General features: G+C 44.6%; 1 protein-coding gene across 1 annotated transcript; it reads left to right on the forward strand.

The window, feature by feature from the left end:
* Positions 1-669: 669 nt before the first annotated feature.
* Positions 670-27,582, forward strand: LOC122624755. The gene is made up of 5 exons (XM_043804441.1): positions 670-1,068; positions 1,720-1,936; positions 13,919-14,119; positions 26,322-26,483; positions 26,561-27,582. The coding sequence occupies exons 1-5, from the start codon at positions 670-672 to the stop codon at positions 27,580-27,582; spliced, it is 2,001 nt and encodes a 666-aa protein (XP_043660376.1).
* Positions 27,583-27,880: the final 298 nt, after the last annotated feature.

Below are 27,880 nucleotides of genomic sequence, written 5' to 3' on the forward strand. Positions count from 1 at the left end.
ATTCTGATTCAGATTCCGAATCTGGATATGCCTTTGTGTCCCCGACCTCCCGAGGTCAAAGTGCAATAATAATTGAGCTGTTGTCGCTGGCGGCAATAAACAAAAAGTGCAGCATACTTATGCGGGCTGCAAACTGGAAAACAAAGGAGCGCAGTGCAACAAAAGCATCGCAGTTCGTGCAACAAACTTTCAGTGTCCGTGTTCCAAAAAACGCATTCGAAATAAATGATTGTGAAGTGCATTGCTACAATCTATTAATAGTATGTTCTTTTCCTCGTCAAAACGTAAAAAAGAACGTGTGTCATTTTGATACATAATTTGCCAGCATGTTTTTCGAGTATTTTATTTGATTCATTTTGAGTGGATTTTGTTTGTTTTATAAATTAATTATATTTGATTTAATTGAGGAAATTACTTTAGGGAACAACGTGCAGACACACAAAAAATCCTTTGGCAGTCCGAATCTCACTGGCAGTCCACATTAATTTTCCAGATTGACCAAATGAGCTGACAATGATCGGATTGAAAGCGTCGACTCTTTGAGGCAGGCATTGAAATCAAACCGAAAACCCACGAAACCCGCCGGCAACTGAATCCACTGAATCCACTGAGTACTGGCAACCAAAGAGAGGCCCTGAAATACCTTGTGCCCAGCTAGCAGCTGCAATAATGCACATTTCTGCTGAGGTCAGTTCGACCACCTCAAATCAAATACAGCAGCAGCAGCAGCAGCACCAGCAGCAACACCAGCAGCAGCAGCAACAGCAGCAACAGTTGTTGCAGCAGCAGCAGCAGCAACAACAGACAGCAACAACGACCACAACGAAGCGGCGGAATGCTGAGTCCTCTGCCAGCAACAACAACAATACTAGCGCAACCAACAACAACAATAACAACAACAACAGCACCACGAACAACAACAACAACAACAATAATAATAATAATGTTAAAACAAAGCCCGTGGACACGAGTCCCTACCTGACCCCCGAGAATCTCATCGAGCGCACCGTCGACGTCCTGCTAGCCGAACATCCTGGCGAGCTGGTCAAGACGGGGTCTCCACATGTGGTGGGTACCCATATCTCATAGCTGCACAGACTATCACTTTCAGCGAACTAAGCAAAGCCAATAAGCGCTCTATAGAACAAATCAACTCTGTGTTTCTGTAAAGTTCGCGGCTAAAATAATGATGCTCGTTGCGTATAATTGTATACTAGGTGTCAAAATTTATATAGATGTTAGAGGAAATGTGTATAAACAGTAGAGTACCATAAATACATCTATTTCCAATCAGGATCTCTACGCAAGGTGATCTTGCCATGTCCGTATGTCCGTCCGAATGTCCCTCTCTATGACTTTCTGTCCGTTTGTTTGTCCGTAAGATCGTCCAGATGTGGGGAACTACCAGAGCCACCAATAACAATCTGTCTGATGCCCAAATGCATTAAAATGCTGTTGGAGCTTAAATGAGGTTTTATTTTTCTTATCCATGTCCATTTACTTGGCAAAACATGTCGAAATCTGACCAATAGTCAAAAAGTAAAGAATGTGACCGCCGCAAGGCCGACCATCCTTCATTTTCCTCGCATTTTCTTAAGAATCTTTACAGAAATGAGTTACAAAACTTGTTTGCGTCAAATGCTTAGTGATCGAGTTGATTTAAAAGCTCGATGCTTTATAATATGTAAATCTCATAAGTACTGTCTAATATGCCAACAGGTCTGCACCACTTTGCCCACGCACTGGCGATCCAACAAGACTCTACCGATCGCCTTCAAGGTTTTGGCACTGGGCGAGGTCATGGACGGCACCATAGTGACCATTAGAGCCGGAAACGACGAGAACTTCTGCGGGGAGCTGAGGAACTGTACGGCCGTGATGAAGAACCAGGTGGCCAAGTTCAATGATCTGCGGTTCGTGGGCAGGAGCGGAAGGGGTGAGTGAATTGTTAGCAAATATACTAGAAAATCCTCCTTTAAACACCAGTCCCAAATTGTGCCTTTAAGATGTTTGTTTGCTATATGTACATAAATGTTATTATTATCCACTCACTGCTACTACTTCGCCCACTTCACTTTGCCAAGAGTGTGCAAGAATGATGGAAAAAAGTCTGGTTGGCTGTATTCTTTCACTTTGGTCATTACCATTTGGCATATCATTCGCGCTGATTGCTCGCTTCCTGTGCCCTGCATATTGTCACACCCAAAAGGACACCCCATGCACCGAGAAATATAATCAAAAATCCACACACAATCACTTGCCCATACAGAGGACAACACATCAAAAGCCGCTGACAAACTTTTGTAGCCAGCTTCCGGGCGCTTGATCCTTGCTCCTTGGTCCTTGCTTGGTCCTGGGGCCACGGTTCGTTTTGGCCAGGCATCAGCAAATAAGATAAGTAGTCTGTAGTTAATTTTTATATGTCTATTGGGGACGTCCAGGGGCGTCGAATGGGAAGGGGCGCCAGACGGCAGACAGCAGACAGTCTTGACAGTTGTCAATTTTGCTTGAGATTTTTTCTCGCCGCCGTTATTGCTGTTCATTTCGTCAATTTATCACGAACGCAATTTAAAAATCAAATCGAGGGTGACAGACAACATACTGTGATAGAATTTTCCTTCGCCTTCATTTTTCCTATTTTCGCTCTTGCTTTTTTTTCTTTCTTATTTTTTTTGTATTTTTTTTTTGTTGCTGGCAAATTAAATCAGCGTAACTGTTTATTCAAAGCCCCGGCAACTTTTACTTTCGCCCAAGTTATTTTTCTTGGGGACTTTGCAGGGCATGTCTAAGTGCGCGCTTTGCCGCGGCATTTGACAATTTGCTCATTAAGTTTGTCTGACCCCTCGAAAGAAGCGACAAATCGCGGGGGTGGGTGGTAGGTGAGGGGTGGTGGGTTAAGGTCTCCTTGGGCACCCTCATCAGCGGCGTTTTGGAGCAATCTATAGCACATCTATCCATCCAGCCATCCGCTCATCCGCTTCGGCCATCCTCTTGTTTGACATTTTTAAACGTTTCAAGTGGCAAATAATTCCTCGGGATTCACTTTGGCAAATCTTTTTTAAACATTTGATTATTCCAAGGGCCTTTTCCATACTAATTATCGGCGGAAAAAGTGGGAAAAAACGAAAGAAGCCAAGGAGCAAAGGAGCAAAGGGGCTGAGGGGCGTGACAATTGCCAAAGGGCAGCATCAAATGTTTTACAAATGGATTTAAATTATTTAACCCGAAACGGGAACCCTTTCGGTTTCTTTTTTTTTTTGCCGTTTTATTTACTTTCATTTTTTCGAACCCTTCTCGTTTTAATGCGCTACAAAGGGATTACGTGGGTGGAAGTCTCGCTTCGTATTATTTGCTTAATTTCAATTAGCAAACAAATGCAAATCCCTTGTACTAGGGAAAAGTAATGCAAAGCCTGCAATTGTAATTGTTGTCCGTTGAATTCGTATCTGTATCTGTATTCGTATCTGTATTTGTATTTGCATTCGTATTCGTATTCGTATTCGTATTTGTACTCGCTACAACTAATGCCACTTGCAGTTGTCAAGGCTGCAGACGCTCCAGCGCCCTTCGGTATGCAGCAAATTTATGAGGGCCTCCGTGGGTTAAGGGTGGCCTGGGTTAAGGGTGGTGGCTCGCATGAGGACAGCTCTATTGATAGTCCTGTAAAAGAGCCTTTCATTATCGCAATTGCAGGGACAGCCCTCTCGTTCGTGGGTTCTATGGGAATGGAACGAGATTTGGAAGCGGAGAAGGACACGCCTGATGAACCACGTTGGTTGATCCTCGAAAGTGTGTTTCATTTTTCTCACCAAGGATATTTATCTTTTTATTTAGCTAAACATGTAGACAGTCAAAGGCTTCATGTTCATAGCACATTTTAAATGTAACGGATTGAATGGCATTTAGTTTGTCCTTTCGTTACAAACGAGTATAATGTATAAGCTTATGTTAAGGTTTTTATATCCGTCATAAAACTAATATTTCAATTTATTTAAGTTAATTGTTGAATGACTCTTTTTTCAAATTATGAGTAAGAGCTCCTTGTCTTTGGAATGTTTAGAACTGACCTTTATGCTGAACACGGTCCCACGATGTTGACCATCCTGCGGTTCCCTCGCCGCGTTTTGCTTGGAGCCCAGTTCATTTTTCCGCGTGCGTGAAGCACTCGTAATTTTAATGATTTGGACCACGCGGCGTATGCGTAATGCCGTTTGGGTTTGGGGGCAACGCAATTAGATAAAATGGCGGCATCAGCATCAGCAGCTGCAATCGCAATCGCAATTGCAGGCGTGGAAGGCGTGGAAATGGAAAACGTGGAAATGGCAAACGGGGAAATGGAACTGCAGTTGCAGCCAAGCGGAAACTGCATAATCCACACCCACACACATGCACCGCTCCCATACATGTGCACAAATGCAGCGGGCTTGTTGTTGTCGACTAATGAATTACAATCACTTGGATGCCGTTTCGTCGAAAGAGATTTCTCTGCAGGCGCAGGGCAGGCGGGCGGCCAAGGGTTAAGGGTGAAGTGTTAAGGGTTCGGGATGAGGGGTTTGGGGGTCCGGCACATGTAATTATTGATGCCATATGCATGTAAATGAGAGCTGCACACTGATGCGCCAGCACTTTGAAGTGCATTACCAAAGTGCAATGCAACATCTAAGCTGCAGATAATATGTTAATTAACTGCAAGTGATTATTGCATCCTTGCTGCTCAGTTCAAACCCGTAGACTGGGTCCTACGAAGTCCTAGGAAGGAATTTTCGGGAGTGCAGTTAGTTGATTGTCAGTCAGTTTTGTCAAATGCATTAGCTGATTGATTGTTTTCGTGATCGTTTGATAACCATTGCAATACTTTAAGTTATACCTAGTTATAGTTAGTTATTAATAAGAATTTTTTCAAGTAATGATTGCGAATCCAGCCAAGTGGCTTAAAGGACCACACATTAGAGCTGCAAGAGTAACTGAAGATTTGAAGGAAAAAAGTGCATCCAGCTCCGGTTGAAGTGAATATTCCAGTGGTCCTTTTTACAGCTCTGTTCCCTACTGAGTTCCTGTGCTTTAGAGTTGCAGAGTGGCAGAGTTGCCGAGTTCCGAGTTCCGCTGCTCAGTTTCTTTAAAGCATCCGGCGTCCATTAAACTTCATTAAAAATTAAATGTGCGCCCCAGCGTTGCCAGCAGCCAGCAGCTGGAAAACTCGAAAGCTGGAAAACTCGAGAGCGCGATGGCAGACGAACTGGCAAACAGACTTGGGCGCCTTCTGGGGATTAGGGGCGTGGCACTGCCTTCTGCCCTCTGCCTTCTCGACTGGGGCTAAAAAACCCTTTTCCAACTGACACGCATCAATTTCCAGCACTCGCGCTCGAAAAATGCTCAAGACTTTTAATGAGATGAAGGTGAAATTTCATTATGAAGTTTGCCGCACTAAGATGAACACCCCCCCCCTCACCCATTCCGCCCCCTTTTTTCGGCGAGGGGGTGTGGTTGCGAGTGGTAACCTCGTTAAGCTTAATTAATAGCAGCAATGTGATAAACGCCCAGGCCAACAGCCAAAATGGTCGCCATTTTGAGCCAAGGCCTCTGCGAAGAGCACTGAGCGAAAATGCCTAGCTGGTTTATGCCGTTGATAAAGCTGCTTTGAAAACGCATTTATTTGTATCACCTAAACACGGGCATTAGAAAGCAAACTTTGCTTAAAGTGAACATAGTTTTTTATCCAACAAAACTTGTTAATTTAAGATATTTCCCTGACTTGTGTTATCTTAAGCAGCTTCTAGGAATATCTAGGAATTAAATATAAATATTTAAGCTAGTAGCGAACGCGAACAACTTATTTACTTTATAAAGGTATAATGGGCTCCATTTTGCACAAAATAATATTCCTTAAGAATAACACGATTTAAAGCATACAAATGTAGAAAAGCTAACAATTGTGTTCATTTCGCATAGAATTTTGCAACTGCCCTGCTGATTTTGCTCTGTGCATAAACCAACACACACACAACACTTTTGCCCAGGTGTCAGCAACAGTCCCAAAAGCAAAAGCAAAAGCAAAAGCAAGAGAGAACAACACAAACAACTTCGACCGGGACAAGTTCGTTTTTTAATGAGCCAACGTCAACGTTGCCAACTCGCTGCTGCCGTTGACATTTGACAGATTTCCTAGGCGCTGCCGCTTAGATACTTCCTTGGGGGCGGGGCAGCGGCGGCTTCTACTTATTTAGGCATTAGTCGTAGACGCCCAGCCCACCAGCCCACCAGCCCCCACCACCCACAAAGCCACCCACCCGAAGAGCAGAAGTCCGCGCGCAACCCGCCACCCGCCCGATGACCTCGCCATCTGGTTATTTATATAGACTCCTTGGCAAGGATTCCATCGGGCATCGTTAGGGGAATTACAGCCGAGTGAGCTTCAGCCTTGGCTACCCCTACTACCCTGGCATCTGTAATTCCAGCTAGCGGATTCCTAGACGAGGCCAAGATGGCTTTCAAATTAGTTTGTTCCAGGTTCCAGGCTAGCGTTTTACTTAACCCATTCCCAATTACCGAGCATAATAACACTTTTATAACATTCACTAGAATATACACACTCCTTACTACATACTACAGGCTCTTATAAGGCTAAAAATATTCGAAAATGCATATAAGCACCTATAAATTGTTTACAGTGTACGCAGGGTGGCAGATCTTAGAGTTAGTTTTATCAACTTGGCCTCCAAATTCGACTAAAAGCTTCTTATGCCTTGTAGCAAATAAAAATAAAAATATTTTCTTACAATCACATATCAGTAATTTCAAATATTAATAGATACAGCAATTTTTATAGAGCATTTGGCTTACTCTTTTTAAAGGAGATGCTCCTCTACTTTTGTTATTTAATACACCATTCTATGAATTCTCGATTCAAGCGATTTAAGGACTTTCTGGAAAATGTGATCTTTTTGACTTTCCCTTTCCCTTTTCCGAGGGCTTAACTTAATGCTCTTCCTATACACTTTTCTTTTTTTGGTGGGCGAATAAACAGTTGAATTTTCTTTGCCGTTTGCTTGTTTGTTTGTCTGTTTGTTTGTTTGTTTGCCTGTTGGCTCATAATGTTTGTTTGAACAGTGTGGGTGGGTGTGTGTGTGTGTGCGTGCGTGCGTGCGAGTATGTGTGTTGGCCTCAAATTCCTTGTCGCTAAAGCATTTTGACCAGTTTCGCTGGCGGATGAGACGGAGTTCCAGTCAAAGGCGGTGGCGAGCGAGCGTTGCAAATATTTGCCGAGGGACAAGTATGCGCAATTAAAATTTGATTTAATACAAATGCACACACACACACACACGCACATACAGAGAGGCAATACATATACAGAGACAAACACAAGGAGCGGGACTTGTGTTTGTTTGCATTCGTATTTGCCTGTTTGCTGGTGGCACACAGTATCCAATTTCGGAAATTACTTGCGCATCATCGGTTGGAAATTCCTTGAGTATCGAATGGAATTTAATTGAAGTCACGAATTCTCACAAAATTCATGCAATCCGCACACACACACACACACTCCCACACATACACACACACTCCACATACAGCTGGCATAAATAAATCAGATGGCACATTAACACTTCTTCGCCCGTGGGGGTTGTTGCTGCCTTACATTCTCCTTGCGTTTGATGTTGAATTTTTAATTTTCATTAAGCAGCCGCCAGCCCTTATGACAGGTTTTTTCCGAGCCCGCCCCCTCCCGCGACTTTCCCTGGGGTTGCTAACTTCCGGTTGGTGTTGCCGCACGCACACACACACACACACACGGACACAACATCTAGTCATTTGTGTGTTTGCCGTGTGCTTAATTGATATTTGTATAATGAAATGTGTCACAGGATTTTCCTGCCCGCATCATCGGTCCTGAGAAACAGCAGAAGGAGTTGCCGAAAACCCCAACTGGCCCTCAAGATTTGTTGACACTTCCATGGTTTCTTAATTGTGAAATTCAAATTTGCTCAGGAGAGCGTCCAAAAGCTGGGAAATATTCCATAGTCCCAAAGTAGCCCTAACAATGTAAAGTTACAAAGTATGTAACTTTTTTCCATGGCTTACCAATTTCCATGAAAAGTCCGAGTGTGTAAAATGTGTTTCTTTAATAAAGGATACAAAAATTCAATAAAAACGCACACTGCATTTAATCTCTTGATTAGGTTAGTGAAAATAATCTCTTCAATGTATTAAACTTATTTTTTAACTAAGAACTTAGAATAGGGGTCAGTTTTCTTAATTTTGAAATTCAAATTTGCTCAGGAGAGCGTCAAAAAGCTGGGAAATATTCCATAGTCCCAAAGTAGCCCTAACAATGTAAAGTTACAAAGTATGTAACTTTTTACCAATTTCCATGAAAAGTGCGAGTGTATAAAATGTGTTCCTTTCATAAAGGATACAATGTAATAAAAGAAAATTCATTAAAACCCATACTGCACTTAATCTCTTGATTAGGTTAGTGAAAACAATCTCTTCAATGTATTAAACTACTTTTTATTTAACTAAGAACTTAGAATAGGGGTCAGTTTTCTACACCTTCTGGTTTCCTGCCACACCTTAAAAAACACAAGTAAAAATTGCCAGTAAATTTCGTGTTATCTTAACCTATCTGCCTTAATTCATGTCTGCTGCTCTTATCGAAGGACATTCCAACAAATTGTGCCCCAAAACGTATTTAAAAGTCACGGCTCTCGGATTTTCCTGGGCCAAGCGACCGCAATCAATAAATTCGCTTTATATACATATTATTTGAGCCATTTTTTTTGTGCCGTTCGTCTGGTCGGTGGCCTTATTGTTTTGCTGGATGTTTAAAATGCGATAAATTAAATTAAATAGCTTAGTCCCTTTATTTGGCTACTTACAGATTATGTGACATTTATTGTTCACGCTTAAATCTTGGAAATTGCAATTTAGCGGCCGTCCTTTGTGTGGGCGGTGGGTGGTGTTAGGTGGGCGGTGGCTGGATGGTGGTGGGTGTTTGGTGGTGCAGTGGGTGGGGGTGGCTTATCAGCTAGCCCCAAGGACAGAATTATGTCCTTGTCGCCATCGTCTTTGTCGCGTTTATTTTCTTTCCGCCTCCGCCTCCACCTCCACCGCCCCTGAATTTTCCTTTTGCGAGATTTCTTTTTCGCCGGATTTTGCCCGATTTTTGTGCTGATGTTGACGCTGCCGCCGCACAGTTGTCTCGAGTTTCCGTTTTAATAAACGTCGATTCCGGCTTCCTGTTTGGCAGCATTGCGTATACGAGTATCTCAGCACCCCGGCGTTTCGTCAGCCAACCCCCAACCCCCAACCCCCAATCCTCAACCCCGCCGCCAATGGAGAGCTGCGAGGCGAAGGCCGTAATTGCAGGCAGCGTCTGGGACTCGGTCTCATTTCGCCGCTCGTCTACGGCTGTGTCTTCATTTATTGCCAATATAATTTCTGACTTGGCTGCAAATTTAATTTCCTTTTTCGGCATGTGAGAAAGTTGTTCCATCGCCATTTCGCCCGGCGGCCATGTAACATAAATCCAAAAATCCACCATCATCTTGGGCGAAACAGCGAAACAACAAAAAACGGATGTCAACACAGCGCGCAGTTGAGAAGTCGCGTCGAAAGGGGTTACAATTTATGATTATTAAACCAAAACCGAGTGAAACCAAATCGCGTCCCACTCTCATTATTCTTAAATCCACCCTCGCCTCGAGAAGAAAAACAGCCTCGGGCGAAAGTCCCATTTCCAATGGGCAAAGCCACGAGGACAGAGCACTATAGTGCAGATACAAGGCCAAGAAACTGAATCATTATCAATAAATACAGCCAAACTTGAACCTTAAAGCTCAAGCATTGCGCATTGAAAGTCATAGAAGTAGATTTTTCACCAGGAAAGACATTTGCAAGTCGGCATCTTATTAAAAATACATTCAAGTGCGTGCTGGTTGATAACTTAATAATGGGCTCCAAAGTAATTCCCAGTAATCCATGGAAACTAGTTTCGAATTGAAACTTTAAGACGGCTTGCTATGGGCAGTTCTTGGTCAAGACAAGTGCTAGCCTCAAGTTCAAGAAAGAGTAGGGATACAAATCTGCAGTTTGAGCATAAAAAGCTTGAAGCGACAGTGGCAACATCAACAATCAGCAAAATGTCTGAACGCAGTCTCAACTTGGCCAAGTCAAAGGCAAAGGCAAAGGGAAGCCCGCCCCACACAAACTTTGTATTTTCGCTATAAAATAAACATATGAATATTTATGGCTGGCGTGGAGCTCGCATCTCAGTGCCTTTGGGGAGTCAAAGTGGAGCTTATGCAAATAAGCTGCCGAGAAGGAGGCACTTTCGACTGGACCCAACGAACTGGGCGAACTGTGATGCCAAGATATCTTTTTTTGCCGAGGCTCAGGGCAAAGTTTCGAGCATGTGTGGGTGGAGACAGAAGGCTAAGATGGCTAAGATGGCTAAGAAGGCGGCAGTTCGACTCCACCGACATTTGATCCCCTGGAAATGGTCGATGAAGCCCGGCCATTAAGCAAATTCACTGGCATTAGGCAAAGTGTTGAAATTATGATCTGTTAAGTGTCTAAATACGAGCACTCGCCTTCGGGATGGGCGTGTCCTTCAACGGAGTCGAGTTGAGTTGAGTTGAGTTGCGTTGACTTGAGTTGTGCGTTGTGGGGGTTGAATCCTTGTTCCGCATCCTGCTGTATTTAAAATGTCATTTTGTTGTCAACCTCAGACTTCTTGTCTTATGTCAAATTATAATTATGGCGCCATGCTACTAACGACATTAACGCCGCACAAGGCAAAAGGCAGCAGTGGCAGTGGCAGTGGCAGTGGCAGTGGCAGCCATTAAATTGCCTAAGCATACGAACCCTTGTCGGTGTCCTTGCTGTCCTGGATCCACCCACCCATCCGCCCATCCACCCCCTTTTTGGGGGCAGGTCTGCCTTCATTATCAGCATCGAAAGTTAAAATGCAGGCAAAGGCAATGGCAATGGCAATGGCAAAGGCTTTGGATTCTGCTCTGCTCTACTCTGCTCTGCCAGCAAATGAAACATTTTTGTTGTGTAAGGTTAAACGTTTCAAAAACTTTGTTTTAAAATCACTTAGCGCCCGGCACACACACACACACACACACACACACACACACACTGGCGTCCACATAAATGAGTCACAGTGGAATTAAAGCCATTGACATTAGAATTAAGGGAATGATTAAGGGAAAGATTCGTAAGGCACTGCATAAAAATGTGTAAGTATAGTATATTATTAAATTATTTAAAAAGCCTCAGTTTAGTTTTATAAACTCGACTAACACACTAGTTTGGCTATAAACTGTTATTATACCGAATTATAAATACTACACCCATAAGCAGTTCTTAACCGTTTCGATCTACGACTTACCTTGGCGTCCACTGTGTCCCCACGCACACACACTCACACACATGGCGCAGTTGGGTCCTTTTTAAAAGGGTGCAGACTTTGTCCACATCGCCACCGAGACTCCCCACCCCTCGGAACGCCCCCTCGAGTTTCCCAGCCCTTTTTCCGCATTTTCCAGCTCCTTTTCCGTCGTCGTCGTCGTTGTCGTCGCCTTTTGCAAAGTGGTGATAATTTCTGCTTTGTTGCGAAAATGACAACATTTTAACCCGGCACACACAGTGTACGCGCCCACTGCCACCCACTGCCACCCACTTGACTTTGCCTCTTCCTCTGAACTTGCCACACCCCCCCTGTCTCCCGCAAATTTTCCACTTGCAATGGACGCGACTTGTGTCGACTTTTAATGGTTTTTCATCTTATTAGCAGGCAAAAGTTCTTTGTCGCCGTTATTGTGCATGCCACGCCCCCCTGCAAAATGGCAGCAAGAGGGGGCGGGCAGGGGCAGGCCTGGTGGAAAATGGCTAGCAGCTACAGATTTATTTGCAATTCTTGCTCATTTGGCAAAACACAAAAGCGAGCCAAACAAACAAAAAATACGAAAAACAAAAATAGACGACGCCAAAGTCTTTTGTCTTTAGCCACTTTGCGAGCCTTCTCTGGTTACTCCTTCTTGTTGACTTGGAACCCCCGCTCCAGCACTAAACCGAACACCACCCCCCTTCGGGATTTTCCATTTCCCACCCACTTTTCCAGCTTGTTGCTCTGCTTTGCTGTGCTGTTGCTGAGGGCGCATAATTAAAAAAGTTTCATTTCATTTTGTTGGGTTTCTTGGTTCGTTTCGCCTGTGTTTATGTTCATTTGTTTTCTTGCGTGGGTTTCTGGGGTTTTCCCCCCACTTTTCCCCCACTTTTCCGCTCTCCCGCTTTCCCGTTTCCCGCTGCTCCACTGCAGCCGTTACAGCCTCGGAGCCAGGGGAAAATTCAGACGTCGTCAGTTTGTTTGCTGCCCTTTGTCTTAATGATTACCGCCTTCTTGCGTTTTTTGCATGCTTCGTTTAATTTAATATTAATCTAAGAAGTTTGTTTGTTTTTTATGTGTTTCTATTTGGCTGTACTCCTGTAGACCAGAAAGCTGCAAATGACTTGAAATTATGCGTCGGGTTGGGGTGCATTAAATGGATTATGAGGCCATATGACCGGGCAAATTTGCATACCCAACTCGCTCGTAGTTTTCCTGAGCAGGAGGTGAATGCACTGAATGCTAAAATCATGGGCATAATACATAGTAATAGCAATGGGTGGAAAATGTAACAATTATTTTTGAATATTTAATAATATGCTTCGATTTAATCGGTTTGTGTCTAGTCTATAAGATATCTCCCCCCAAAGCTGAACATTCCCCTCTGAGTTTTTCACCTTCGTTGATTAACTCGAGCACATTGGCATTTAAAATGTTTGGCAAATGAATTTTGTATTCGCGCGTCTGGGAGTTCCACTTTATGGATATTCCAAGTATGCAGCGCACCGTTTTCGGGGGTGGGTTCTCTCGTCGGGCTGTGCAGGGTTAAGGGTCGATGGGTTAAGGGCACGAGATCTGGGATCTGGGATTTGGAATATGCAATATGGAATATGGAAAATGGACCAGACACAGCCACAATAGTTGGCATGTCAAAGTCGCCGCGCGCTACTTAATATTGCATTGGCCGCGAAGGAAGTGCATATATTCACCCCCGACATTGCCCCCGACATGACCCCCATGACCCCCGTGACTTGCAGCATCCTGCAGTCGTTCATTCATTTATGCGCTCCGCTCTGAAAATCAGAAAATCTGGAAATTTGAAAATCTGCATGTCTGCATGTCTGCATTGGTGCATGTTGGTGTGTGCGATGTTTTTATGAAGCTTTCACAACTCCGTCGGGGGTTAATTTTCGCGAAAACGTTACCGCTGCCCGTTTCCATCTCCCCATCTCTCCAGCTCTCCATTCCCTTTCGAAATTCCGCACTTTAATTTCCATGTGCAGTTCGGCGGCCAGTCTCCCACTAGAACCCACTCCACTTTGGCCATGGCAACCCAAAGGGTCATGGCAAATCTATAAATTCGCAGCATAATTTGCAGCTGCCGCGGAGTGCCAAAAAGTGTGGGTGCCACGTGGGTTGGGGAAGGTGGTTTGGGTTCTCTGGGTGGTGTGGGTGGTGTGGGTGGTTTTGGTAGCGGTGGGTGGTGTGTAATGCTGCCCCGCGATTGAATTGCAATGGTCGCCGAAAATTAACATTTAATATTTTGCCCGGGCTGGCGGCTTAAAGCAATTCACAAGAGCGTGTTAAAACTTAAATAAAGCTGGAGATCGGAGCTTAAAACAGTAAATTAATTGAAATTGATAAGGAGTTTCAAGTAGCTTTTAAATTAAAATAACGCCATAAATGCATGCAATTTGTACAATTCGATTAAATATGCACCACAAATTGCAAGAATTCAAACGATTCAATACCAGTTAACAGTTCCGAATGCATCTTTGTAACATTTAAAACTAATGTATTTTGCAGGCAAGAGCTTCACACTGACGATTGTCATCTCGACGAACCCCATCCAGATAGCCACCTACACCAAGGCCATCAAGGTGACCGTGGACGGGCCCAGGGAGCCCAGATCGAAGGTGCGACACCAGGGATTCCATCCGTTCGCCTTTGGGCCACAGCGCTTCGGACCGGATCCACTTATGGCCGGATTGCCCTTCAAGTTGCCAGGTAAGCGGAGCAGGTGGGGGATGCCGGGGAATCGGATTCGGAAGGCTTAGGCGATAACATCACCGCCACACTGAGAGAAATGTAATGTAGTAAACTCAAATGCCTAGGTTATTCGTTTGTCATAGAAGAACAAATAGTTTGCACAAAAGAAATAGCAATATAAATAGAAGTGTAATTCACTTTCCACTTAAAGAAATTTCTAAACTAATAGTAAAGTCTGTAAGTTTAAAGCTTAAAATCGTTTGCTCAATTAACTTTAAAGTCAGAGAGCTTTAATCCAATCCCATATTTCTCTCGGTGCACTGAGTTGATGGGAGCCAAACTGGAAACTAAGCGGCTTTTGGGAAATGGCCTCAAGGGCTTGTCGCTCGTTAGACACCGAACCACACGTATCAATGTCAAATGGGCAGTCGGGGGTTAAAGCCAGCGGGGTGGTTGGGGGGTTAAAGCCAGGTGAGCTTATTGCCTGTCTATTTTGGCCGCGGGCCACACGCGAAATTAGCTGTAAATAAATATACCTTTTATCCCGGGTTTAAACGAGCCGAAGCCAAAATCCCGATGCCGGCGGCTTTGGGCCAACGGAAAGCTGCCAAATCGGGCTGGGATTGGCTAATGGGTTAATTAGAGATCTTTGTCTATAACCCGATAGGTCGCGGAAATACCCCTCATTACGCTGATAAGAGCCCCCGTTCCGAGGTTTACATTTCCATTTCCCACGATGGCCGCGAGCTTTTACTTCTTTTTCGGACTCATCGCAGATTGAGACGGGCTTAGTCCTTAATGAGCTGACTTGCGCTTTTATGGATGCTGGGGTTAAGGGTTATGGATGCTGATGCTGGGGTTAAGGGTTATGGATGGCGGGGCCAAGGGTTATGTCTGAAAAGGTCGCGAAGTGGGGTCGCTAGGAAAGGCAGGTTTGATTAACAGCTCCTTTTACGTCCCGGTTGACTTGGATATCCATTTTAAGTGCTTACTAATTGGTTTATTGTCACCAAAACAGCCAATAAATTTCATATATTTATGCCACAAACTTAGCACAGCTGCAGCTTGAAAAATCAATGATTTTCCTAAATCAAACTATATCCAAAATTGATTTTAAAAAGCAGACCAATTTTATAGGCCAAATCTTGTTTCTTGACTAAAGGAAATTGTTGTATTCAATGCGTTTTTAATTAGGTGTACAATTCTGTCTTGCCTTTATATTGAAGGTTTATTATATATACTATATTATTTTATTATTATTATTATTATTATTATTATTATTATTTATATTGAAGGTTTAAAAAAGAAAATAACTTCTGAAAATAGACAATAATTTCAATAAATACTACAATAATAAAACTTCGCCTTGGTTAGGAGTTCTTGTGACTCCCAAACCACCTTTTCTATGAAATTCTTGGCAAAAACCTAGCCCTCCGAAGCCGCTTCATTAACACCTCGAGCCATTAGCATAAATATGATGACAAATGAGACGGGGAAAGGACGAAGGACAAAGGACGATGGGTTGCTGTCAATGCCACCCTGCTGCCAACTGTGTGTGTGCCCTATTTATGGAAACAGAGCGAGACACAATAGAGGCGACAATTATACAACAAAACAACAGCTTGAAAAATCCATTAAAATGATTTTAATCCTTTAACGAGTCACGAAAAGCGACTTGGAAATGCGCATCCCGGGGGTTAAACACAGCGCCCAGAAGCCCGAAAATCCAAGCAAAAGCCAAAGCCGAAGCCAAACCCAACCCTTAAGCCTTAAATTATTTTAAAGAGCCCCGCGCGACTGTTGCAACAATAAACACGCGATACAACCAGGCTGCGAACAAGGATAACGATGGCAAGGACGATTGTCCTGGGGGGGTGGGAGTTCCGTGCCCGGGAAATAAAAAACGCAAGGAACAGTCGTCGCTTGGTGAACAAATCGGTTTTGATACGCTTTGATTTTATTAAAATTTAACAATTTCGCTATGAAATTTATGAGGCCTTCGGGTGTTTCAGCTCCCCTCGATTCCATTCAATACGATTCGCTTCGGGCAAAAGGATTACGGACCACTTGTTTTGCGCACTGTATCATTTATGAGCCAGCAATCAGCCAGAAATTGTGTGCCCTTAATGGCCAAACATGCCTTGACTTTCTCCAAGTCGCTTTCTCTAGTATTAAATTGGGCTTATACGAATGGAAATGGGAATATTCAAGTTCTTAGTCTTAGAACAATCTTTTAGTTTAACGAAGTCGAGCAAGCGACTTGGAGATTTATTTGAATATTTACTTTAGATTCACGCATTTATTGAAAATATCATTCTGCAGTTTTATGAGTTTTCTTAAGCACTTTAATACGTAGCTAAATTTCGACGACATTTTGGGCAAATTGGAAGATTCCCCTGAGCTGGAGACCAAGTTCGCATGTTCTTGTCCAAAACCCTTGGCTCAACTGTTACCCATGTCCCGGCGAATCACTTAGAGAAATAGGTTGTGACCCCGGGGGAAATTGGCGGGGAATTCCTTGTATACCCCGACAGCCCTCACCCCTCACCCCTCATCGCTCACCGCTCGCCACTCGTGAGCAAAGTGACACAGCAGCTGAAAAAGTCTCAAAATTACATTAAAAACTAAAAGGACTTTGTGTCGACACATGCGTGTTTGGGTGTGCGTGTGTTGGTGAGTAGTTTTTTGGCATGCGGAAAACGTAGTTGACTCCTTTAACGGGATCTCGGGCTGCGTGTCAGGGAAAGTTTGCCAAATGATTAAAAGGACTCGGCAAATATGTGCGAGAGTAGTTGAGTACTATGGCATGGAGTATATAGCATAGTACAGCATAGTATAGTATAGTTTGGCATAGTGGAGCGTCGTCCTTTTCGCCCGGAGACGATGTAACGAAATAAATATAAAATGGCGTTGTAAGCAGGGGCACATTAGTGACAAGTTTCTGCCGGGCGCCCGGCACACTGAGAGAAACCAGCCTAGCAAAACAACCATCATTTGCGACAACGAACCTGAGTAGTTGAATTGCAGCAAAGTTGTATCAAATTCTATGAAGTTCTTAAACAAATTCCAGCTGCGCTATTATTTATTCAAGAAGATCTTGTCGCTTTTCTCGCAGTGCCATTTTTCGTAAATTTCCCTACTTTCCAGCACTGCCGCACATCCTTTGCAAGGTGCCACCTTCCCCTCTCCAATTGCGTGTGTGTGTGTGGAAAAGTGGAAAATTTGTAGCTTCCGCAGCGGATATCCTGTTTCACACACGCCTTGCTCCCCCTGCCCCTCCTCCGTCGCCGTGCCCCTCGCTCCTTTGATGAGCAGGGCGTGTAACTAAAAAAGTTTCGCGTTGCGTTTTTAGTGAAAATTATATTAAAATTTTGCGCTTGATGTAATTTATGTCATAAAAACGCAGAAAGAAGGGCAAAATACAAGACAGAAAAAAGAGGAAAAAAAAACAGAAAGGCGGCGATGCGCTAATGTCGTAAATGAATTTTCTGCTCCAGCTAATTTTCGCGGAGCTTCGCAAGACAATGCTCGACATACGAGCATATTTTCCCTATTTAAGATTATTTATTTAAAACCCCTTTTTTAGCCAGTCCGCCGTCAAAGGCAAAAGGCAAAGATCAAAGTGCGCTGACTCCACCCTTAAATGCAAATACACATATACGCGCATTTTAGTACACACACACACACATGGTTATCCTGTTTATCCTGGATGAGGGCGTACGCTTTTTGTGTTGAGGCTTCGGTCCGGCAAGTGAATGCCAATCGACGGAAATCAATGACATCAAATAAATGAGCTCTCATTAACTGCGTGGCTTTGAAGTCTCGGCCAGTGAAGAGATACTAATTGTCCAAGTTTGCCTGTCCTAAAACTTGCATTTGATTATTTTTTTTGGTAATTCCCAAGCAGAGCATGTGAAATCATCCATTCACATCGAATGTTAGCAACAAAGAAAATCAAATCTAATAACGCGCAGTTCTCAGTACTGCTTAACCCCCCACTGGCCCAGCCACAAACTTAGACTTCGGTAACATATTCTTTCATGTTCTTGCTGGGGTGGCTGCAGCCCTTAAAGGGTTAAACGGCGTTGCCTTTAAACAAGTTAATAAACTCGGCATCACCCCCGCCAGCAAATAAATAAAAATGCCAAAAGGCAGGGGAGGAGCGAAAGAATGAGATGATTTAGTGCGTGTAATCAAACATGCAGACAGACGCACAAAATTTGCACAGTCACCGGCGGTGGGGGGTTAAGGCGAGGCCCACAGCCTACAGCTCAATTTGCCAGACAAGAGCTAAACACATACAAACGCAGGGCGGCATTTTAAAGTCATTGTCCTTGTGGGAGTCCAAGGGACTACCGCCCCCCCTCCCCCCTGCTACGCTCCCTGCTCCCCCCAAGGACATATTACAGCATTGATTCAATTTCATGTCAATTTACGTGTCAATGCGACACTAATACGCCAAGGGTCGTGGCCTGTGCCAAAAAAATACAGAAATACAAAAAAGGGGAGGCTGCAAAATGGCAACATTTCAACGGGGGTTCAACAAGGTGTGCGTTTAAAATTATTTATAACATTCGCCAAAATATGTTTGCCGAAATGCCGGGGCAGGACATTTTTTCCTTCGGCTGCCTGAGAAGTATGCTACCATTTTTTTTCGCAATCACTTGCGGCCTGTTTGCGCCTTGGCCTTGAGCTGTGTGCGTGTGTGTGTGCACTGGGAGAAACGCATGTACAGTTTCACTTCATTTCAAAACACTTAAAATAAATCATTTAAGATATCTAAGTGCGGTAATTCGACATTTTTCTGGTTTATAAAGTTGTATCACTAAACTTTATAACTTTATTTATATATTATATAATATAATTAATTTTCTCTGCGTGCACGTGTGGTGGTGTTGGTGGTGCGGCCTTGTGTGTGTGAGCCTGGCATGCCGGGCAGCACACCCACACCCACACTCACACCCACACCACATTGCCCATGTCTCACTTATTGAACGCATGTGTTGACAACACTTGTGTAACGGTGAATTGTGCGTGCGGTGCGTGTGTGTGGGTGTGTGTGTGGGTGGCCGGGAGTTTTCCAGGTGACAGGGGTGGAGTGGAGTGGAGTGGATTCCGTTGCCAGGGATCCCTGTCAGGAGCTTACAAAATAGCAACAAATTTGCCAAAACAATTTGCAAATCTACAACAAATACATGTAAATACTGATATGACAGACACTTTGCCTCCGAAGGGGGCGGTGGCTGTGGGGGTGTGGCTGTGGGGTGGTGTGGCGACCTTTCACCTGTGCCAAATGCCGCCGATAAGTGATTGGCAACAGCTGCCTGGCTGGGAGGTCTTTATTAACTTGCTTCCTTGCCTTTTTGCCGGCCGAGGCGAAGAAAATTGTGCGATTTGCATTTGTCTTCCACGGTTGCTGGGTAGCCGAGAAACACAAAATTGGCGGTCGGGGATTAGAAACATATTAAAAACATATTGCCAAATTGTTAACTTATTGAGTCACGAAACTCGTGGCTACGCATGCCTTCATTTCAAGCAAGTTATATGCTTGTAATATGCTCACTTTTTTCTAATTTATTAATGAATTTGAAAATGTTAAGTATTGCTAGACTTAGCAAAAGTATATATTTAAAATTTTGTTACTACATAAAAATAAGTTAAATATCTTAGAATTATCTCAGCTTTAGCATATATGTATGCTTATAGCTGTTTTAATTTTTAAATAATAACTAACTAACTAATAACTTCAAGTTAACATATCCTTTTCACTATTTTGCATTCGCAGGGATTCAAAGTACATTTAATTGTGCAATACAGTTGCTAATTTGATTTAAGGTAGCTTAACGGAATTTAATTAGTCATGATATGCTCTTCTTATCAATGAAATAATTTGAAATTAATAGCTGAAACATTAAAATGGTTGGTATAAAAATGCATTAACTTTGCTTTAATTGTACTGCTGTGATGGTTTTATTTATTAGCTTGACATTATATTTAATTCAAATAATTTACAAATTTAATTTTCCTCATATTTATAATAACTTATTTATGTTTTTTGTTTGATATTTCCGTAATGTTAAAAACTAATGTTGTAAAATCAAGTTTCATAGAAAATCAATCGTTTCGCTATGCCATAATGGAACATATTTTTCGGCCATTCATTTGCTCAATGTTGTCAATAGAAAATAGAAAATGGAAAATAGAAATAGAAAATTTCACCAGTAAGTAACGAATGCCAGCGGCAAAAGCACAGAAGCCGCCGCGATGTCCGCGCTGAACGGAAAACAGCAACAGAATTTCCTTGCTTTCCTTATTTTCCGACTGCTGCCGGCGTCGCTTTCCCGCCGCATATGTATGTGTGCGATGGCGCTGGTGCGCAGACGTCGAGTTCTGCGCTCTCGGAAACTCGAGTGAAACTCGACCGGAGTGGAGTGAAAATGCGGGCCATGTACTTGGGCGATTTCCCCTGATTCGTCGGCGAGGCTCAAAGTGGGAAACAGTAGCGCCACCCCCCCTGCCCACCAACGGCCATCCGCCCGCCACCCCCTTATTTTGTGGTGAGTTAGGAAACCGGCTGGCTTTTCCTTTTTTTTTTGCGCCCATTCCTCTTTTTCCAAGGCAACGTCTTGTGGTGAGAAATTGTTGCGCGCCGCTGAGTTTTTTTCCTTTGCCATTGCCGTTGTTGTTTTTGTTTCTTGTTTTGTTATTGCTTTTGCTGTTGCTTTTCCTTTTTCTTTTCCAGCCGCGCCAGCAGCAGCAGCAGCATTTTCTTGGCCGCTCTTCGCGCGCACTGTTGCCTTTCGTTTTCATTGTGGGCTGCTGAGCTGCTAGGCGGCTGGGCGGCTGGGCTTTTCCGGGAGTGGGCGGGTTTTGCAGCCTTGGCGGCGAAATCGCATTTGCCGTCGGTGGCATAGAAATTTCAGCGCGTTTGCCGACGGCAAGTCGATGGGAGCGGGAAAGCTATTGGCGAAAGAACCCAAGATGTACGAATTCATCAGTGGGAAAGCTATATAAAGTATAAAAATGCATCTGATTTATGGTGTTTTGATTACCGTGTAATTGAAACATTTTTTTAAACACTATAAATCCCTGGGATTCATTGTAAATTAAATACTTTGCTTTTTTTACATAATAAATATACTCTTTATACTTCCAATTTAAGTATGTTTAGAAAAAAATGGAAAAAATAAATTTCTTATATAAATTCCCTAGTTGAGGTTGTTCTTAAATAATCGGTGTATAATTATGTAATAATCTATAAATTTTCCAAATTACAGCTTTACTTGGAGTAAATAGTTAAGAAAATACCTTACTGTTGCACATTCTGAGATTTATTTTTTTCGTTAAATTAACATGTTAGAATTGGCAATTTTCCAATATGCCATTGTTAATTTAATACATACATATGAGCTTGCTTTCCGATCTTAAATTTATAAGCAACTTAGAAATCAATTAAATTTCTTACGCATTTACGGTGCTTCTGTTCGAACCCAATTATATTTATTTAATTCATTATTTTGTGTAACTTTTAATTTAAAAGATCTAGCAAAGAAGTGGGAAATCTTGCAAGAAGTAAGAAAGCGACAATTTAATTTTCTTTAAATTTGTGTTTCACAATACCTTTAATTCTTGCCTTAAACGCAGTTAGATATTGCAGATACGATCAGCAGAAATTAAAAAAAAGCTCGTAAAAAACCAACCATCGCATCGAAAGTATCAATTGACATTACAAATTTCTGCTGATTTAGTGGGTTTCTTGGCCGACCATCGAGTATCGAGTATCGAGTATCCAAGTATCGCTCCAAGTGCCCACGACGGCAACAAGCATACGCCCTGTGTGCCCGTCGTATACTTGGGCTGCTCATCCAGGCGCCCCGCTCCCCATTCCCCGCTTCCCGCCCCAGCCCCTTGCCCCATGGCAACCAACCAGAATCTCCCCACATTGCGGTACCCAAAAATGGCAAAAAAAAAGAAAAGAGAATATGGAAGAAAGTCCAGAATGAAAGAAAGCGGAGCGGAGGGAAAAGAAAGCCGAAGCGTAGGACGTAGGATTCATGAAAGCTTTTTGCGGCGCACCAATGGCACCGCGTTATGCTCTTACGCACACTACGAGGCACACACACACACACACACAGATAGACCCACTCATGTACGGGGGGAGGGTCCTGGGAGAGTCCTTGGAAGAGGGGGGAGCGCGGAGAGTGGGAGGCGGCTTTGAGAGTGTCCCAAATGGGAATACACTCACACAGGCGAGCCATCGACGAATACCGTTACGTGAGGAAAGAAAATGCACAAAAAAGAAAAAAAGCTAAAGCAAAAGCAAACAGGGCGAAGGGAAGAGGGAAAAGCGGCGGGAAAGCGGTGGAAAAGCGGTGGAAAAGCCGAGGAATGGCAAACCCAAAACTGACACCAAAAGCGGCTAACCCTTTATCGCACATAGGGTTTCCTTACAGGACCGCATATTTAGGTTGCAGTTATGGGGTCTCCCTCTTTCTCGTTCTCTCTCCCTCTCTCTCTCCCACTCTCCCTCTCTCTCTCTCTCTCTGTCTCCCTATTTCTTTCGCTCGCCATCTCACTTCCACAGTCCACCTCGCTCCCGCCCACTTTCATGGCTGTGTGTGCGCTTTGGACACAGACAGTGGCATACATATGTACATAGTTTTGGGTTACTCAAAATCGACGTGATGTTATATTATATGGAAAACACAATTTGCTCAACGGTCTGCCATCGCCATCGCCACTGCCGCCGTCGCAGTCGCAGTCGCTGCCTCTGCCGCAGTCGGCGCCAGCGTCGACGCCAACTTTAAGTAGCACTCGAAATCGTGGGCGGTAACGATTTCTATATGTGAACAAGGACCTAGAGAAACTGGCTGAAAAATGGAGGAGTGGTGCGAAGAGGGGGTTCGGGCGAAAAGGACCTTGGCATGGTCAGGGGTGGCCCGAAATGAGGGGCCACTGTAGGGTTAAGTGGGGGAAGCCCCCCCCCACAACGATCCTCGTGATTCTGCGGACGGTTACTATGGCCATTTTGCGTGTGCTACTACAAAATGGGGTCCCAGCTGGAGAAGCGCCAGCAGATGTATTTTAAAAGTATACAAACCAAAAAGGATATAATAATATGAAAAAAGCCAAAATGATTAGTATTCCGGAAAGTGTCTGTTTATCTTAGGTAGTTACACTTTCGCTAATAATTATTATATATAAACTTATAATAATAGAAACGGAGCTCTGCTCTTTAAGTGTGCTAATTTAAGCTTAAGAAATAAGAAATAATTATTATGTGATAATGGAAGAAAAACCAGTTAAGATAAATGTTTGTAATGCTAAGCGGTACAAACCATACGATGATTTGTAATGATCAGTGTGCGAATACAAATGGTATTGATTTGAAATACTTACGAGTTTAGAAAGTTAGTAAGCATTGAATACAATTACTGATGTCCTAGAGGCATATTTCTTTAAGTATTTACCAAATTATTGAGTGTGCACCTTCAGCACCCACTGGCATTAGTTGATGAAAACGTCTTGAAAGTGCTCTTCAGTGCGAAAGTTTGAACGGTTGAAAGGCTGAAAGGCCCTTTGTCAGGCTGTAAGTCCTCAAACGAAAGTTGCCATCTCAATGACATCCGCTGCTATATGGGGCTATAGATGTACATATGTATGTTTGTATGTATGTGCAACATCTATAGGTGCACACGCAGCGATTGTTTTATGCCCGCCTCTGTTTTGACTGAGCAGCAAAAGTTTGCATCGAAAAGACATCAGGCAGACATGGCGAACTGTCGAGATGATGACAACTTCCACTTGTCTCAGTTTGACCCAGTTTGCCCGCATTGTACCGATATCAATGACTATATATACGCACATATATACAGAGAGCTATGGCTGCAGATACAGCATAGCTATAGCATGGCATAGGTATAGCCATAGCTACAGGATGCGGATGTGTGCCGAGCAGGCGGGTGGGAAGTGGAAAATGGGAAATGGGAAATGTCATGCAGCCATGCCAATCAAGTAATGCAGCAGCCCGAGTTTGCAAGACGATTTTCTTGGAGACGTTGCCTGTGGGCGGAAAATCGGGAGAGTGGGTGGGAAAACGGGTCGGAGGACTGGTGCTGCAGTGGTTCGTTTGGTTGGTTCGTTGGTGTCACATTTTCGGTGAAATTTTGGTTTGCAAACTTTCGCAAAACTTGGCCAAGTATTTGGCCTCAAGTGTGTTAAAACGAGACGGAGACAAGCCAGCCACTCCGCCGGCGAAAGAGACGGCTAGCTGGGTGCGCGACAGAGAGAGGGAGAGTGTCGGGCATGTGAGTGTATTGTGGTCGGTCTGCCGCCGGAGAATTCTCCGCTCCACTCTACTCTACACTTCTCTTCTCTTCTCAGCTCTTTCTCTGTCTCTCTCTCTCTTTCTATCTCACTCTCTCTCTCTCTTTGACTCAGCCACGTCTTGGCGTTTTCTTAAGCTTCGGCTCCTTGCAATCAGCTGCAGTGAGAAAAATTTTGCCAAGTGGGGAGAAAGGAAAAGTTAGTCGCACAGAAGGCGAAACAGTTTAGGTAACAGCATATGAAAATCTCATATAACTGATTGGTAGAGCACTACTGTTTCTGAGGACTCCTTTGAAAAGCGCTTTTAAATGTTTAAAAATGGTCGATATTCCTTTTTTTTATTTTGAGCCTTAAACTATATTAAACATTGTTTATAAATATGGGTTTGTATAGTCGATGGCTTCGTAGCTAGTACTGTTTACGCGTATGTTAGTATAAGTTTTGTAAACTATACAGACATCGCTAATAAATAATTAAATAAATATTTTATTTTAAAGATCTGGACTAGTTATGTATACAAATTGATCTGTCGTTATTAATGGCAATCATACGCGAAAAATAAGATAATATTATCAAGTCCTTCTAAGATTCAAAGTTGATATGATAAATTAGCCAACGTGGCGTATACGTGATATTCGAGCAGTGTTCTTTGCTGGTCCTTTTGGTCCTTTGGTCCGTTTTTGGCTCTTTCGCCGTCGGCAATGCCTTCAGCCATCTTAGTCAGCCTCTCGGGCTGCTCCGACTGCATCTTCCATGGCGCTTCCTGGAGGAGACGGGGGACGGGTGACGGGGGACGGGGGCATCCTGCAGGATGGCCGCAACTGTGGGCTGCCACTTGATGGCGGCCACATGGACATGGCCAAGGAGCGGCCGACAGAGACGAAGCGAATGCGAAAGCGAGACGGCGGGACGCCACTGGCTGGGGGATAATTTTAATGAATTTATTTAGAAGCTTGTCTTGGGGCAGGTGGCTTCTCTACACGAGTACTCGTACATAAGCAGCAATGGCCGCCACTGGAAAGTTGGGGGGAGGGGAAGGGGGGCGGGTAGTTGTCCTCCCCTTTGGAGGGGGTCCCTTGCCAATGTTGTTTTGCTGCAACCGAAATGTGCGGCAGCATTTTTGGTCTTGCACAGTGGGCTATATGTGGTCGAGACGAGGCTTTCGGCTTTTGGCTTTCTGCCCCTCTTCTTGGCCTTCGTTTCCATCGAGTTTCATGGCTTTCATGCTCTTGGCTCATTTTTTCGGGCTGCGAGATTTCGGTTATTGGTCTTGGCATTGCGTTTGGCGCCCACGGGGATTCGGCCGGAATTAACCGCTTTTGAGCCCTCATCAGCTGACCTTCTCATTCCTCCCTTCTCATTTCAATATCGTACATTATTGTCATGGTTATTAAATGGCTAAATGTAAAAGTGAGGGGTTTTTATTTCGTACGCAAAACATGAAGGATTACGTATTTTACATCACATACATACATCACATACATAATAATGATAGCACCGACTTCTTTTATTCAATTTAATAATATTTCTTTTATGAACTATCCAAACTCATATCATTAAGGAAGTGTGAAACGGTTAGTTTTACCTAAGATTATTCTCCAGGAATGTAGTATACTCTTGTACGCTTGTATAGGGTACACAAACATGAAACTTTTTGAACACAAGCAAATTTATTTTAGTCTATACTAGCGAGTGTAAGACAGTGCAGTTTGGAATATACACATATCATACTATATCGTACAGCTTCCGTGGGAGTGATTTCAAAACGGAGAGGGAAAGAATATGAAGTATATGAAGTACTTGAAGTTTTTTGTTGCACCAGCCAGTTGCATTTTCTAAATATTTCCATATTTTTCTAAATTTCCAACTTTCCTATTTGCCTATGTCCTTGCAGGATTCGCACACCACCTGGTGGGAATGCACAGCCACCTGCATGCGCCCGACTGGCGCGCCCACATGGCCTTGGGCGGTCGCCCCGCCGCCTTCACCGCCGCCCCCTTTTTCGGCCACCATGCGGCCGCCTTTCCCACCGCCAGTGGCCTGCGTGGATTGAGTGGTTAGTTGACAGGGGGATGGATCCCTATTGAAACCAATTGGCATACACCATATAAACAAATTTCCATTTTCCTGCAGGCGACAACCAGCAGCACCAGCAGCAGCAGCAGCAGCTGGCCACCGTGGGGGCGGCACACAGCACCACCAGTCCGGAGGGATCGCCGACCACCACCACCACGAGCGGTACGCAGCTGAGCGCCTTCGTGCAGCCGCCGATGACGTCGTCGCCGCCGCCGGTCACCAGTTTGCAGCACGACAATAACAATAACAACAGCAACAACCACAACAGCAGCAGCCACATCGACGCGGGCTTCGAAAGCGACAGCATTTCGGTGACAGGATCGCCGCGGAAGAGCCTCGCCTCCCCCCTCACCCACGACGAGGAGGAGGCGGAAGCAGAAGCAGAAGCGGAAGCGGAAGCTGAGGAGGCGGAGGCGGAGGTGGGCGGACTGAGTCTGAATGGCGGCGGCATCCAGGGCACGCTGCACAGCGAAAGTTCGCCCGGCTCGGGCGGCGCCTTCACCGCCCTCATCCAGCGCAGTGGCAAGAATCCCACAGAGTTATTTGGCGGCTTTGCCGGCGCAGGTGGCAATCACTTTGCCCACAGCGGTCACAGCTTCAATCCCGCTCTGGCCGCCCAGCTCTTCCTGCAAAGTCCGCTTCTGCCGCAATCCAGCCAGTGGCTGTATACGCAGCTGTATGGCAGCTACAGTGATCTCCCCTGGCTGCGGAACGCGGCGGCTGCGGCGGCCGCCAATATAAATCCCGGCCAGGAGAATCCCGGAGTGGCGCCACTGGGCAGCAATCCGGACCACGATGGCGTCAACCTGATCAAGCGGTGTGTCACACTGATAACCCACAATCCGCCGGACGCGGAGAACGCCAATCCCAACGCCTCGCCGCCGGTCAGCTCCACCCGGCGATCCCCCTCCCCCGTGGAGACCATCGACCTGGACGACGTGAGCACCACCTCGCGCTCGGCCAGCGGCTCCAGTGGCCTGGGCGGCGGAGTGGGCGGCATGGGCGGAGTGGGCGGTGCAGGGGGACCCATCAGGACGCGCACACCCAAACCGTCGGCGGATGTGTGGCGCCCCTACTAGCGGCTGGCGGCCGCCTTGCTCGGCACATGTCTGGCGGCCCAAGGTCAGGGGGGCGGCGGCGGCGAAGGTCCCGATGAGCAGGGGGCGGAGCGGGTCACCTAGCTGGAAAACGTGAAAACGGGAGGAAAAGGGCGCAGCAGCGAGCTTGTGGTGTTGTGAATAGTCGCCATATCGCAGCTGGCGGGGATTGCTACTTGAATTTGTTGAACCCTGGGAACCCCAACCGGAATGTTCATTTACAAATATTGTATGCCGTTGCGTAATGAAATGATAGGAAAGGAATCTTATGTAATTCATG

The sequence above is a fragment of the Drosophila teissieri genome, chromosome X, assembly GCF_016746235.2.
Source record: "Drosophila teissieri strain GT53w chromosome X, Prin_Dtei_1.1, whole genome shotgun sequence".
In the NCBI taxonomy this organism is placed as follows: domain Eukaryota; kingdom Metazoa; phylum Arthropoda; class Insecta; order Diptera; family Drosophilidae; genus Drosophila; species Drosophila teissieri.